Raw genomic sequence first — 18144 nt, 5'->3', positions numbered from 1 at the left:
ACTAACTAAAAATCTGACTTGTTTAACTCTCATTTAAATGATAGTCCTGCCTCCCTGTGTGGTTATCAAATTGGAGACTGTAAGCATATGTTTCTTCATTGTCCTCTCTACACTAACCAAAGAAATATTATTCTGAATTCCATTTGTAACCTGAATAATCTTATTCCACTAAATATCCAGATTTTTCATGCGGCCTTCAAATAAGTGATATCGATATAAAAATTGTATTAGATATTGTCCTTTTTAAGTGGTTGATGTTTTTATTTATCTATGGTCATATTGTATGACTGATCCATTTATTATATAAATGTAATAATAATTGTTTCTGAGACAGTAAATTTCATCTCTTCAATAACATTGTTTTTGGTGCTCCTTATTAGTTGTCTCTGTAGCAGTAAATTTCATCTCTTCAATAACATTGTTTTTTTTTGTGTCCCTTGTTCCTTGTTTCTGTGACAGTAAATTCCATCTCTTCAATAACAAATATTTCTTGAATCCTAACAAGTTCCATTCAACTTTCTACAATTTATTTAGTATATACTCTGTGCTCTTCACACCAAAATGCTTTGTTTTTTCTTGTGGAATATACCATGATGAATCCTTTTGAAAAAAGAACATAATTTGTGATAATTGTTTTGTAAACTGGACACTTAAAACCGTCGTTAGTCGTAATACATTTTACCGTAGTTTTTAACCCTTGGTGGAGTTGTGAACATGGGAAACCTAGCACATTTGAGTATGTTTATAAACGGCTGTACGACCCTCAAAAGCTGTTAGCTGTAGATCTTTGTTCAAAATGTTGTCCGTGATTCAATCAATTTCGGATTTTTTACATGTAGTCTTGGATCATAATTACGATTGAAGCAGATAGATTTATCCGAGGGATGTCCAGGAAAATTAAAAAAAAAAATACATGTATGTATTGTATTATGATATGTAGATCGTATTATACTCATTGTAGTTTTGCTCTGGTTTTATTGAATTTAGGATTCTGTTGAGTTTTTGGTTTTCCACATGTACGAGACATGTGCTTGATATGAATGTGTGTTATATCGTATTATATTGGTTTTGTCACAAACATATTTTCTTAGGTAACGAAAACAGAAAAACCTACAACACAATCTAATTGTAATCCGAATTCAAAATCGTAGAAACGAGGACATAGTATGAACGAATAAAAGTTATTCTTGGTCAGTTGAAGTATATCATGTGACGTGATAAAAGCGAACAAGATACATGTAAACACCTAACACCAGACATGCCAGCGAACATCGAAATCAAAAAGTCATATCACGCCATGAATTGAAATGTTTCTCAATGAAATTTCGTTGGCGACCACAAAACTTTTCAACCTGGATTACTCGAATACCTGTGTAGTAAATTTGTCAGTTGTCGAGTAATTTATTAAAACTCCTGATATCTGGAACAAGCGAATATTTGGCCAGAGAAATAGAAAATCAACTATATTGAAATGGAAATCATCACGTTAATCATACAGCTTGGTAGCAATTTGCACCTTTTGGAACTGTTGGAATAGCTGATAAAGAATATCCTGGATCCTTGATTTCTTAGTCTGTTGGTATATACTATGTACAGAGTAAATAAATATCTTGTTATGAAAATACAGTATATCATCAATATATCTTAACAAGTCATCTACACGCTGGACAGCGGCTTTTTGCCATGTTTTGACAAGCTCTTCTTTAAATTCAGTTTCGTTTTAAACTTCACAATTTCCTGCTTTAGCGAACTTTTCGCGGAATACATTTCAGAATACTTAACATACGTGTAACTGTACTTGTACCACCAGATGCATTCTTTTGAAAGAAGTGTTGAAGTGAACATAGTGGTAAAAAGAGTGTTCTTCTTTGAAGTACTTAACAATTCACATTCCGTTACTTTTACTTCTAGTGTAAGAATAAACAGTGATAATATCGTATCCCTGATTTGATCATAACAGGAATAGTAATAAGAAGCTTGGATAAAAGAGCTAGACGTGCTATCGATACAACGTTTTATAAATCGATTTTTGTAAAGTTTAGGAATCCAAGATAAACGCAGAAGGTCCGTAACCAAACATTAACTGATAAATTCTTTGTGAAATCGAAACGTGATTTGTTAGTACTTAATCTCTTGAAAGACTGGATAATATGAACGTAGGATTCCTTCGGGTTTTCAACCAGCCGTATTTTCCTGTATGCAGGATATGTAATAATATCTACAGACAAAGAATAAATGAGAAGTTATTTTATCTGCAGGCACAATCACATACATGTATCTATCATGCAAATCGTTTAATGGTGCCTAACCATCGGAGTCGTGGAATACAGACTTTTGCTTTGTTCTCATTCACTAACTTGATTCTTGTATACAGACACTGATACATTATGCAATAATTCCAATAGAATGTCTATTAATGATAATGATACGCCCCCTTTCCAACATCCCTGTTAATAATAGATTACTTCACAAGAATCCTTATAAACAACGTTTCATTGCTGACCCGTCTAGCTGTTCAACCAAAAATATGTTGTAGTCTAATTTTGATACTGTTTACTCACGAAGTGAAATAAATAGTTTGTGGCTTTCAAAGAACCCCAAAGAGCTTCTAACCAATCTTCAACACCCTCACCTAAATAGCATTTCTTCTGTAAGAACATTTGATTTTCCCCCTCAGTATACTACCATATCCCAGTCTTATATGAGAGAATGTTCTCTCGTTATGACAGATTTCTTTTCCAAGAAAGGTGAACAGCAGTACCAATATATGATTGTAACTAACTATGAACTATGTCCCTGTGTTGGCTGACTTGTTTTGTTTTAATACGAAGTCGAATTTATCGAAAGGCTTATCTAAACAGGCCACAAAGACACTGCAATATCTCTTAATTTCATTTTGAAAAATATTTTGATGACGTCTTTTCTTCAAATAACAAGAAATTTATTGACCACTACCAGCATTTATACCCAGCAGAATTGGCAATCAGGGACACGACATACTCTTCTGAGACAGTCTCTTATCTCGATCTTTTCCTAAAAAGAAACCAACGTGGACATATTTCCACCAAACTATATATCGCAGTTGTTTCGATATTCAAGGACCTGTTCCTATTATCACAATTTTCGTCCGCTTAGAAACAAACTCATAGCATAGGGTTTCAAAAGATCCAGGTTTATGAATTGATAGGGGAGTTAACTGGTGTCGTCGATGAATCAGAAGACACCTAATCTTCCGGAACATCTGATCCGATGCCTTTTATACTTTTGCAGGAATCTCCGAGTAAATCTTAATAAATGTTAATATTTTGCTCTAGTTTTATTGAATTTGAATTTTGGATTATGATTAGGTTGACAAGTTGGTATTTTCTTGTTGTTTTAATATTTCGGAATGAATCAAGCACAGAAGGACTATTAAAGGAATGCTTGATTTCCATTCAGATGCAAAATTAAGAAGTGATCATTGTACATGAGATATTTAATACTTTTCAACTTTGAGAGAGAAAATTGATAGAAAAAAGTTATTTCAGGAATGCCATCAATTGTAGCTAGAGTTGGTTCATTCATTACAATGACGACAGAATTCATATACTTGATATGATGCCTGTTATAATCTCTGACTTCCAGCTTCCGATAAGTTGTTGCACGTTTCATTTTTTGCCTCGTCGAAATACAACCTTCTCCAGAGCCATCATCGGGGCCTCAAAAGCGAGCGAAGCGACAATAGACACCAGAATGGACAACATCAAGGTTCCAAGGAAAAGGAAAGTCTGAAATGAGATACGGAAGAAGTTGGGAACTTAGGAATAGTTTAGAAATAAGAACAAAGTATTAAATTATTAAAATGCAAATATTAATTCGTATCATTTATTTACAAGCAAACATCAAATCGCTAACAACAAGAGATCAACCTAAATATCAACCCAAACTTCTGATTTGTAATCATCAACCCCAACAACTGAGTTGGTATAAAACGTATCGTCCATGTTCTTCATTCGGTGCGTTTCGAAGATCAAGCAAATTTGATCGACCTTCGTCCCATCACATCTTGGATAATTTACAACCCTTGACGCCAAATCGGTCCTTCCATAAGAATGACTAAATGTTTATGCTTCGCTCCAAATATCTTAACTATAACCCAACAGATCAAACCCAAAAAGTTACTTAAAGGACGACACATCATTGACCTAATCTTTCTATAATGGTGCCGAACTATCTAAATAGATACATATCACAATTCAAACGAAGTTACTTACCAATTCAAGAGTGGTGGCATACATAGATTGTCGCATTGAGAGAAGATAGTACTCCAGGACGAGGAGATGTGTCAGATAGATGCAATAGCTGAGTTTACCGAGGGGGACGAACAGCTTCCAGGAGAGAAAGTCGTTCACTATTCCTGCAAAAAAAAAGAGATAAATATATACGGGTTTAAATTGAAATTGTATGATGATATCGATAATATTTAATCAAACACAAAGCTAGGAGTACCTTCAATTGATTAATATTGGGTAAAGACCTGCCAATTCTGATAAATCCGATTCATACAATTCGACTTTTACGATAGGATGTTGTTAAAATAATAATTATGCATGGCAAATTAAGTATTCATTATTACCCCATAGCCCGTGGCACATCCGAATATGACCCAAACTTAAAATGATTTCATTCATCCTTACCTCCGTTGCCTGTGACACATGCAAATATGACCCAGCAAACGCACATGCCCCAAACGGAACGATGGACGGCGTTGTAGAGCGCGTTCACGCCATTACCCCAATCATCGCCTTCGACAGGGCCGTTTATTCCATACACAACAAGTAATGCGGTCAAGGCAATTGCTGTCCAAACCAACATGTTGATACCCTTTTCAAAATAAGTACCACAATGTATATTTAACAGGATGAAAGAAAACTAGGATTGAGTAGGTGGTTGGGTAGGGGGTGGGGGCCGACAGAGAGACAGAGATTTAAAAACCAACATTGTAAGACCTTGTGCGTGATGTTAATTGCATGTAGTAGGTAACATGTAAACAATGGAAATGGTAAGTCTAATATATCTTATATGTATTACAGATGATTTTTGCCTTATTTGGATATTAACAAGGTGAAATTTGTAGAAAGAATCACCATAGATATTATTATACCAGTGAATATCGATCCTATGCGAATTATGTAAGTTTTTTTTAATGCAGACAGCATTCATACTGTCTATGAAAGGTGACTTTAAGCTGTTTACTTCACGAATGCCACACCTTTGGTATTTTAAATTTGCCGTCGGTCTTGTAGATGATGTACCCGGTCACTATACCAACGATGTAAGGTCCCATGCGGCACCAAGGTACTATGTAATACTCATAAAAGTATTTATCCTGTTGGGCCCTGAAAAAAAAAAGATATTCACTTTACATTATCGAAAATATGAATCTCATTTATAACATTACACAAGAAACGAAGATCCTGTTGAAGAGAAATGGTTCAAATGAATGACAATATAACTCATCTTGTTCACGATGGTTTAACACATGAAGGAAAGGCCAGATTTCTTGTCACCTCACGATGTCTAAGACACAAATGAAAAGCCAAGTTCTTCGTCAATCTGTCAATATTTAACACTTGAAGGAAAGGCCAAATTCTTCGTCAATCTGACAATATTTAACACGTGAAGGAAAGGTCAAATTCTTCGTCAATCTGACAATATTTAACACGTGAAGGAAAGGTCAAATTCTTCGTCAATCTGACAATATTTAACACGTGAAGGAAAGGTCAAATTCTTCGTCAATCAGACAACATTTAACACGTGAAGGAAAGGTCAAATTCTTCGTCAATCAGACAACATTTAACACGTGAAGGAAAGGTCAAATTCTTCGTCAATCAGACAACATTTAACACGTGAAGGAAAGGTCAAATTCTTCGTCAATCAGACAATATTTAACACGTGAAGGAAAGGTCAAATTCTTCGTCAATCAGACAATATTTAACACGTGAAGGAAAGGTCAAATTCTTCGTCAATCAGACAATATTTAACACGTGAAGGAAAGGTCAAATTCTTCGTCAATCAGACAATATTTAACACGTGAAGGAAAGGTCAAATTCTTCGTCAATCAGACAATATTTAACACGTAAAGGAAAGGTCAAATTCTTCGTCAATCAGACAACATTTAACACGTGAAGGAAAGGTCAAATTCTTCGTCAATCTGACAATATTTAACACGTGAAGGAAAGGCCAGGTTCCTCATCAACCTATGTTCAATACATGGAGGGAAATGCTAAGTATTCGTCTATTTGACAATGCTTAACACACAAAAGAAATATCATGTTCCTTAACACTATGACAAAGAAGCCCTTATCAAATCCAGATGGCAAAGAACAGAAAAATCAAACAGATTCAGTTGAGGTTGAAAATGCCACGCGCCGTACAAAAGTGAAAATAATAAGTTGCTAAAGAAAAGAACTAACCGCCTCACAAATCTGACATAGATGGAGACAAGACCAACCGCCTGACACATCTGACATAGATGGAGACAAGACCAACCGCCTGACACATCTGACATAGATGGAGACAAGACCAACCGCCTGACACATCTGACATTGATGGAGACAAGACCAACCGCCTGACACATCTGACATAGATGGAGACAAGACCAACCGCCTGACACATCTGACATAGATGGAGACAAGACCAACCGCCTGACACATCTGACATAGATGGAGACAAGACCAACCGCCTGACACATCTGACATAGATGGAGACAAGACCAACCGCCTGACACATCTGACATAGATGGAGACAAGACCAACCGCCTGACACATCTGACATTGATGGAGACAAGACCAACCGCCTGACACATCTGACATAGATGGAGACAAGACCAACCGCCTGACACATCTGACATTGATGGAGACAAGACCAACCGCCTGACACATCTGACATTGATGGAGACAAGACCAACCGCATGACACATCTGACATTGATGGAGACAAGACCAACCGCCTGACACATCTGACATTGATTGTGAAGAAAGACCAACAGTTTAGTCCAAGCCTTGTTTGGAAACATGTACGGGCATCCCAGGGTAAAGAGGTCTGCAACTTATCAAACCGGTTATCATTACTTTAATGACAGGGCAACGCGGCTCATCTTCATATAGATTTAACAACATTAATTTTATCTTTTTTTTTCTTCCAAGAACCCAAGATCTTCAACATTGACGTTGAGTAGGTATATATGACAAACAGATAAATATTATCCAATTAACATAAATAGTCATTTATTTATTTTTCCGTTTATATAAATGAAATGAGATGTATGTTTTGCTCGGAAAAAACATACCAACAAATAAATTCATAACAACGCAACCCCTATCGTGTTCTTTCAGAAGAAGGAAATGAATTATTATATTATTGGTCACCACTTGCATTGTCAGTTTTAAGCATCTCTAAGATAGACTTTCTTTATCACATTTAGCCTTGTTATCAGTATTATCAAACCCATTACATATATTTCATTATGATGCACTTGTATTATGACGTAGCGGAACTTCATGACATCAATATCCATTGTAACGAAGAAAGATATAACAAATGTCAAAATATTACAAATTACAATATGGTAAGAACAGACAAGAGAACCAAAATATTTCTACTTACATCATTCTTGCGGTGTCTGTAGAAAACAATGTGGGTAAGAGCTCGTAATGTCCAGATATAATTCCGGTTACTATCCAGATTCCCAATAACGCCAAGAAGCTTACAAATAATCCTATTTTTTTCCAGCTGTAAAATCAAGAAATGGTCATATGTAGTTAGACAATAAAGGAAATTGACGTATGACAAATATGTCAAAAACAAAACTAAAAATAAAAGCAAACACAAAAAAATTACTTACAAATAAAGAGGCACCAAAAGGAGAGGGCTCACGACATAGAACTGCATGTCATTGGCCAGATACCAAGACCAGCCAAAACACTGCAAACAACATGACAATACGCTACAACAGGATTCATTGTATAGCAACAAACACATGTATTTATCGGTCACATTATCAATATCACTCATGTTTTAAAATGATGAGCCATCTATAAAGGTGTATCTACCATTTTCCGTTTTTTGTAGACATTGTTGATGTATAGGAGATTCGTCCACCAGTTCTCCCTGCAATTGGGTTCCAATCCCTCTTTACTCCAGAACGGTCCGTCCCCGAGATAGCGAAGCAGAGACATATCGAGAAATAGTACCAACATATAAGCTGGAGTAAGCCTGAAATATGCAGAAGACAACTTGAAAAAAGATAACAGAACTTTTTTATATTACTAAATCAATCATTTATTTCATTCGTGCAGTTATACGTTATTAAATGTCACCCGCAAAGTATAAATCTGAGTCCGACAATCGAGGATAACGACATGTAATCACTACTGTCTACCAACTAAAGAACAACAATACGATATGATACTTAATAATATGTCCCCAGGTATAGAACAAAGAAATATATTGAATACACCGCGCCATTCATTTGTAGATGTAATTATAGGTTTGCGAAATGTAAAAGTTCATTTGAAATGGCACTTAGTTCGATAAACATGACATTTCCATGTCATACTTACCTCCAGAAGCGGTGAAAGTAGAACATGAACCAGTTTATTCGTCCCTTTTCCCTTTTCATCTCCCTCATAAACAGGTAGGACACCAGCAGCCCGCTGTAACATATTTATCATTCGTAAATGTACTGCAAAGCAACGTCAGAGTCGCCATACAAGTGTAGGGGGACCAATTAGCGCCAAATGACACATGTAATACACAAGGATATTGGGACTGGTTAGGACATAATACCAAATGTAATACACAAGAATATGGGAACGGATTAGGACATAATACCAAATGTAATACACAAGGGTATGGCGACTGGTTAGGACATAATACCAAATGTAATACACAAGGATATGGGGAGTGGTTAGGACATAATACCAAATGTAATACACAAGGGTATGGCGACTGGTTAGGACATAATACCAAATGTAATACACAAGGATATGGGGACTGGTTAGGACATAATACCAAATGTAATACACAAGGGTATGGGGACTGGTTAGGACATAATACCAAATGTAATACACAAGGATATGGGGACTGGTTAGGACATAATACCAAATGTAATACACAAGGATATGGGGACTGGTTAGGACATAATACCAAATGTAATACACAAGGGTATGGCGACTGGTTAGGACATAATACCAAATGATCCTTGTTTGCTCTATTTGACATACCTGAGGGTTAAGGAGTTTCAGTATTTGACAAACCTGATGGGGAAGGTGTTTCAGTATTTAATGTACCTGTGGCAGAAGGAGTTGCTCTTTTTGACATACCTGAGGGAGATGGAGTTTTCTATTTGACATACCTGAGGGAGAAGGAGTTGCTCTTTTTGACATACCTGAGGGAGATGGAGTTTTCTATTTTTGACATACCTGAGGGAGAAGTAGGTCCTCTATTTGGCATACCTAAGAGAGAAGGAGTTTTCTATTTTACATAACTAAGGGGAAAGGACGTACATGTACCCGAGGATAAAGGACTTCCTCTTTATAACATACCGTAGGGAGAAAGAGCTTGATCCTAATACCCCTCTACTTGACGTTCCTATTGGTGAAGGAGTTCCGTCATATTATCCAATTATGTCATGTACCTTGAAAATGGTGGGATTTGACCCTAGGTTTGTCTTTTTCACTTACCTTAGGGTGAAAAATGAGTCTACAGACAGGAGACCATTGACCAAAACCATGGATGTCCAGTTGCTTATGAAATCCGCCATAAATGTAGGATTTTCTGCAAGAAAAGACTTTTTCACATTCATATTTCTGACATAAAATACTGATGTCTAATCCTTCTGACATAATGTAGCCAGTTTTAATAATGGTTTCTATAAAGAAGAAACAGTATGTTAGAAAGTACATTTTAATGGCCTCTACTTGGGATATTCCAAGTATTTCAACAGAGGTCACTAATTGATAAAAGACAATTGATAAAGAACTGTTTTAACATATAACAAGTTATCTATATCCAATGCTTTAAAAGATAACATCCTATTGAATTTAACTATAGATTCCTTAGAGACGCCTTTATGTTAATTTGAATTATTATCAACACATAGTCTACCACTGTTCCAGTGACAATTTACTGATCTAGCATAATAAGATATTTGAGAAGTTATAATGTAGATAATCCAGTCTACTGCTTGCGTAGAACTCTATTAGAATCAATTAAAGCCACTCAAAATACCAATTTACCATCCACCGAGAGACAGAGTCAGTATAACTCAATGATACACTGATGGCACTACTTTCTTTGTTCTCTTAGTGCACCGAGAGACAGAGTCAGTATAACTCAATGATACACTGATGGCACTACTTTCTTTGTTCTCTTAGTGCACCGAGAGACAGAGTCAGTATAACTCAATGATACACTGATGGCACTACTTTCTTTGTTCTCTTAGTGCACCAAGAAACAGAGTCAGTATAACTCAATGATACATTCATGGCACTACATTTTTGTTCTCCTATTGTACTTCTATAAATCCTATATCTGAGTCAAACAATTTCGAAAGGTAAAACTATAAAGCATATGTAATTTGCTATCTGCTTTATAAACATTTAACATCTTACTTTAGTTTTCTATCGAGCTGTAAGGTAAAGATGATTTAGAACTTTTGGTTATATTCCTGGTAACAACAAGGCGTATTCTGGGTCGTAATACTAATTGTATAAATCATTAGATGCTAATGACGTCATGTGACATCATCGGTATACAAACTCAGATGTTAATGAAGGCTGGCAAAACTACCATTTGTATCCCGATTATGGACTTACGAAGATTATTCATATCCGACGAAAATGAGTGTCCTAGAACCACCCAGGAAATGCTGAGGAATCGAATTCCGTTGATGGCACCAAGAGCGCCACCTGCCTGTTTTGTGCTCATCAACTTCCGGCCATTAGTGTACACAGAAAACGTCATGGCAAGTCTCGCACAGATACCTGTAGAAAAGACATGAAAGGCCTGAAATGTTTAGCTCAGATCAAGCTTAAACAATGTCTTTAATGATACGTGGACAAAATAGAATGTACTCCAGCTTAGTTTGTTGTTTCTTTGAGAGATGTAATATATCCATTTATTTCAAATTCTGGTTTTACTTTAGACGGAATAAATATATTTATGAGAGCGAAGTTATGTTTCTTATGGTTACAAGCTCCGAGTGGCGTGGATTATCAATCGGAATTGTTCAGGCAGTTCCGTTAGAATTGAATTCGGATTCAGGAAAAGTTTCCGACTCTATACAGACAAGAATTCGATAACAGTCCTTAGGGAAATATGCCACGGTTTCTGTAGCACTGTAATACAAGGTTGTTCGTGTTGTAATACCTGATAGTGTGTGTTGTGTTATAATACCTGATAGTGTGTGTTGTGGTTATTTGTGTTATATTAACTGGTTGTTGGTGTTTTGTTGTATTACCCGGTTAGTTTTGTTGTATTACCTGGTTATTTGCGTTGTATTACCTGGTTGTGTGGGTTTGGTTGTATTACATGGTTATTTGTGCTGTATTACCTGGTTGTCTAGGTTTTGAAGAATTCTCGACATCTCCGTTAACACGATATTTACTCTCTGAAGTTACTCCGTTCTCATACGGAACGGTCATGTTGAATTTTTTCTGGTGCCGAGAGTACATCACATCAAACAAGGTCGACAAAACCATTAGGAGAAAAAACACACCGCACACTGTACTGTAATAAAGAACAACATTATCAGGATAAAACACACTACACACTGTACTGTAATAAAGAACAACATCACCAGGACAAAACACACCACACACTGTACTGCAATAAAGAACAACATCACCAGGACAAAACACACTACACACTGTACTGTAATAAAGAACATCATTATCAGGATAAAACGCACCACACACTGTACTGTAATAAAGAAGAACATCACCAGGACAAAACACACCACACACTGTACTGTAATAAAGAACAACATTATCAGGACAAAACACACCACACACTGTACTGTAATAAAGAACATCACCAGGACAACACACACTACACACTGTACTGTAATAAAGAACATCACCAGGACAACACACACCACACACTGTACTGTAATAAAGAACAACATCACCAGGACAACACACACCACCCACTGTACTGTAATAAAGAACATCACCAGGACAGAACACACTACACACTGTACTGTAATAAAGAACAACATCACCAGGACAAAACAAACCACACACTATACTGTAATAAAGAACAACATTATCATTATAACATACCACACACTGTACTGTAATAAAGAACAACATCACCAGGACAAAACAAACCACACACTATACTGTAATAAAGAACAACATTATCATTATAACATACCACACACTGTACTGTAATAAAGAACAACATCACCAGGACAAAACAAACCACACACTGTACTGTAATAAAGAACAACATCACCAGGACAAAACAAACCACACACTATACTGTAATAAAGAACAACATTATCAGGACAAAACACACTACACACTGTACTGTAATAAAGAACAACATTATCAGGACAAAACACACTACACACTGTGCTGTAATAAAGAACATCACCAGGACAGAACACACTACACACTGTACTGTAATAAAGAACAACATTATCAGGACAAAACACACTACACACTGTGCTGTAATAAAGAACATCACCAGGACAGAACACACTACACACTGTGCTGTAATAAAGAACATCACCAGGACAAAACAAACCACACACTATACTGTAATAAAGAACAACATTATCAGGACAAAACACACTACACACTGTGCTGTAATAAAGAACATCACCAGGACAGAACACACTACACACTGTACTGTAATAAAGAACAACATTATTATTATAACATACCACACGGTACTCTAATAAAGAACAACATTATCAGGACAAAACACACCACACACGGTACTGTAATAAAGAACAACATTATCAGGACAAAACACACCACACACTGTACTGTAATAAAGAACAACATTATTATTATAACATACCACACGGTACTCTAATAAAGAACATCACCAGGACAACACACACTACACACTGTATTGTAATAAAGAACATCACCAGGACAACACACACCACACACTGTACTGTAATAAAGAACAACATCACCAGGACAAAACACACCACACACTGTACTGTAATAAAGAACATCACCAGGACAAAACACACCACACACTGTACTGTAATAAAGAACATCACCAGGACAGAACACACTACACACTGTACTGTAATAAAGAACAACATCACCAGGACAAAACACACCACACACTGTACTGCAATAAAGAACAACATCACCAGGATAAAACGCACCACACACTGTACTGTAATAAAGAACAACATCACCAGGACAAAACACACTACACACTGTACTGTAATAAAGAACATCATTATCAGGATAAAACGCACCACACACTGTACTGTAATAAAGAACAACATCACCAGGACAAAACACACTACACACTGTACTGTAATAAAGAACAACATTAACAGGATAAAACGCACCACACACTGTACTGTAATAAAGAACAACATTATCAGGACAAAACACACTACACACTGTGCTGTAATAAAGAACAACATTATCAGGACAAAACACACTACACACTGTACTGTAATAAAGAAGAACATTATCAGGATAAAACGCACCACACACTGTACTGTAATAAAACGCACCACACACTGTACTGTAATAAAGAAGAACATTATCAGGATAAACCACACCACACACTGTACTGTAATAAAGAACAACATCACCAGGACAAAACACACCACACACTGTACTGTAATAAAGAAGAACATTATCAGGATAAAACGCACCACACACTGTACTGTAATAAAGAACAACATCACCAGGACAAAACACACCACACACTGTACTGTAATAAAGAACAACATTAACAGGATAAAACACACCACACACTGTAATGTAATAAAGAACATCACCAGGACAAAACACACCACACACTGTACTGTAATAAAGAACAACATTAACAGGATAAAACGCACCACACACTGTACTGTAATAAAGAACAACATCACCAGGACAAAACACACCACACACTGTACTGTAATAAAGAACAACATTAACAGGACAAAACACACCACACACTGTACTGTAATAAAGAACATCCCCAGGACAAAACACACCACACACTGTACTGTAATAAAGAACAACATTATCATTATAACACACCACACACTGTACTGTAATAAAGAACATCACCAGGACAAAACACACCACACACTGTGCTGTAATAAAGAACAACATTATCAGGACAAAACACACCACACACTGTAATGTAATAAAGAACATCACCAGGACAAAACACACCACACACTGTACTGTAATAAAGAACAACATTATCAGGACAAAACACACTACACACTGTGCTGTAATAAAGAACATCACCAGGACAAAACACACTACACACTGTACTGTAATAAAGAACAACATTATCAGGACAAAACACACCACACACTGTAATGTAATAAAGAACATCACCAGGACAAAACACACCACACACTGTACTGTAATAAAGAACAACATTAACAGGACAAAACACACCACACACTGTAATGTAATAAAGAACATCACCAGGACAAAACACACCACACACTGTACTGTAATAAAGAACAACATTATCAGGACAAAACACACTACACACTGTGCTGTAATAAAGAACATCACCAGGACAAAACACACTACACACTGTACTGTAATAAAGAACAACATTATCAGGATAAAACACACCACACATTGTAATGTAATAAAGAACATCACCAGGACAAAACACACCACACACTGTACTGTAATAAAGAACAACATTATCAGGACAAAACACACCACACACTGTGCTGTAATAAAGAACAACATTATCAGGACAAAACACACCACACACTGTGCTGTAATAAAGAACAACATTATCAGGACAAAACACACAACACACTGTACTGTAATAAAGAACATCATTATCAGGACAAAACACACCACACACTGTACTGTAATAAAGAACATCACCAGGACAAAACACACCACACACTGTACTGTAATAAAGAACAACATTATCAGGACAAAACACACCACACACTGTACTGTAATAAAGAACATCACCAGGACAACACACACTACACACTGTACTGTAATAAAGAACAACATCACCAGGACAACACACACCACACACTGTACACCAGGACAAAACACACCACACACTGTACTGTAATAAAGAACATCACCAGGACAAAACACACCACACACTGTACTGTAATAAAGAACAAGATCACCACGACAAAACACACTACACACTGTGCTGTAATAAAGAACAAGATCACCACGACAAAACACACCACACACTGTACTGTAATAAAGAACAACAGTAACAGGATAAAAACCACCACACACTGTACTGTAATAAAGAACAACATCACCAGGACAAAACACACCACACACTGTACTGTAATAAAGAACAACATTAACACGGACAAAACACACCACACACTGTACTGTAATAAAGAACAACATGATCAGGACAAAACACACCACACACTGTACTGTAATAAAGAACAACATTATCAGGAAAAAACACACCACACACTGTACTGTAATAAAGAACAACATCACCAGGACAAAACACACCACACACTGTACTGTAATAAAGAACATCACCAGGACAAAACACACCACACACTGTACTGTAATAAAGAAGAACATTATCACACTACACACTGGACAAAACACACCACACACTGTACTGTAATAAAGAACAACATTATCATTATAACATACCACACACTGTACTGTAATAAAGAACAATATTATCATTATAACACACCACACACTGTACTGTAATAAAGAACAACATGATCAGGACAAAACACACCATACACTGTACTGTAATAAAGAACATCACCAGGACAAAAGACACTACACACTGTACTGTAATAAAGAACAACATTATCAGGACAAAACACACCAAACACTGTACTGTAATAAAGAACAAGTTCACCACGACAAAATACACCACACACTGTGCTGTAATAAAGAACAACATTATCAGGACAAAACACACCACACACTGTACTGTAATAAAGAACAACATTATCAGGACAAAACACACCACACACTGTACTGTAATAAAGAACAACATTATCAGGACAAAACACACCACACACTGTACTGTAATAAAGAACAAGATCACCACGACAAAACACACCACACACTGTACTGTAATAAAGAACAACATTATCAGGACAAAACACACTACACACTGTACTGTAATAAAGAACATCACCAGGACAAAACACACTACACACTGTACTGTAATAAAGAACAACATTATCAGGACAAAACACACTACACACTGTACTGTAATAAAGAACATCACCAGGACAAAACACACCACACACTGTACTGTAATAAAGAACAACATTATCAGGACAAAACACACCACACACTGTACTGTAATAAAGAACATCACCAGGACAAAACACACCACACACTGTACTGTAATAAAGAACAACATTATCAGGACAAAACACACTACACACTGTACTGTAATAAAGAACATCACCAGGACAAAACACACCACACACTGTACTGTAATAAAGAACAACATTATCAAGACAAAACATACCACACACTGTACTGTAATAAAGAACAACATTATCAGGACAAAACACATCGCACACTGTACTGTAATAAAGAACAACATTAACAGGATAAAACGCACCACACACTGTACTGTAATAAAGAACATCACCAGGACAAAACACACCACACACTGTACTGTAATAAAGAACATCACTGTAATAAGGACAAAACACACACACACACTGTACTGTAATAAAGAACATCACCAGGACAAAACACACCACACACTGTACTGTAATAAAGAACAAAAAAAACAGGAAAAAACAGACCACACCATGAACTGTAATATAGAACATCACCAGGACAAAACACACCACACACTGTAATGTAATAAAGAACATCACACACTGTACTGTAATAAAGAACAACATCACCAGGACAAAACACACCACACACTGTACTGTAATAAAGAACAACATTAACAGGATAAAACGCACCACACACTGTACTGTAATAAAGAACAACATCACCAGGACAAAACACACCACACACTGTACTGTAATAAAGAACAACATTAACAGGATAAAACGCACCACACACTGTACTGTAATAAAGAACAACATCACCAGGACAAAACACACCACACACTGTACTGTAATAAAGAACAACATTATCAGGACAAAACACACCACACACTGTACTGTAATAAAGAACATCACCAGGACAAAACACACCACACACTGTACTGTAATAAAGAACAACATTATCAGGACAAAACACACCACACACTGTACTGTAATAAAGAACATCACCAGGACAAAACACACCACACACTGTACTGTAATAAAGAACAACATTATCAGGACAAAACACACCACACACTGTACTGTAATAAAGAACAACATCACCAGGACAAAACACACCACACACTGTACTGTAATAAAGAACAACATTATCAGGACAATACACACTACACACTGTACTGTAATAAAGAACATCACCAGGACAAAACACACTACACACTGTACTGTAATAAAGAACAACATTAACAGGATAAAACACACCACACACTGTAATGTAATAAAGAACATCACACAGGACAAAACACACCACACACTGTACTGTAATAAAGAACAACATTAACAGGACAAAACACACCACACACTGTAATGTAATAAAGAACATCACCAGGACAAAACACACCACACACTGTACTGTAATAAAGAACAACATTATCAGGACAAAACACACTACACACTGTACTGTAATAAAGAACATCACCAGGACAAAACACACCACACACTGTACTGTAATAAAGAACAACATTAACAGGACAAAACACACCACACACTGTAATGTAATAAAGAACATCACCAGGACAAAACACACCACACACTGTACTGTAATAAAGAACAACATTATCAGGACAAAACACACTACACACTGTGCTGTAATAAAGAACATCACCAGGA

The 18144-nt window shown here is 36.4% G+C and overlaps 1 protein-coding gene across 1 annotated transcript; it reads right to left on the bottom strand.

The window, feature by feature from the left end:
* Positions 1 to 3647: 3647 nt before the first annotated feature.
* On the bottom strand, positions 3648 to 11006 carry LOC132564278 (nose resistant to fluoxetine protein 6-like). The gene is made up of 10 exons (XM_060228948.1): positions 10859 to 11006; positions 9725 to 9818; positions 8603 to 8695; positions 8093 to 8255; positions 7885 to 7964; positions 7674 to 7772; positions 5252 to 5399; positions 4677 to 4863; positions 4254 to 4396; positions 3648 to 3767 (listed from the first exon to the last, which is right to left on the bottom strand). Exons 1-10 carry the CDS (start codon positions 11004 to 11006, stop codon positions 3648 to 3650), a joined length of 1275 nt encoding a protein of 424 aa, XP_060084931.1.
* Between the last annotated feature and the right edge of the window lie 7138 nt (positions 11007 to 18144).

This window comes from Ylistrum balloti, unplaced genomic scaffold (genome assembly GCF_031769215.1).
Source record: "Ylistrum balloti isolate Yb309-2 unplaced genomic scaffold, AGI_CSIRO_Ybal_v1 Utg372120, whole genome shotgun sequence".
Lineage (NCBI taxonomy): Eukaryota > Metazoa > Mollusca > Bivalvia > Pectinida > Pectinidae > Ylistrum > Ylistrum balloti.
This window is presented reverse-complemented; position numbering and strand designations above follow the sequence as displayed.

Excerpts from the sequence above, each read along its gene's own strand:
- LOC132564278 (XM_060228948.1), bottom strand. The coding sequence starts at position 11,006 with ATGACGTTTTCTGTGTACACTAATGGCCGGAAGTTGATGAGCACAAAA. Across the intron at positions 7,965-8,092 it reads TCTACAAAAAACGGAAAATG|TGTTTTGGCTGGTCTTGGTA; the intron begins GTAGATACACCT and ends TGTTGTTTGCAG. Across the intron at positions 5,400-7,673 it reads TACGAGCTCTTACCCACATT|TGAATATCTTTTTTTTTTCA; the intron begins GTTTTCTACAGA and ends GATAATGTAAAG.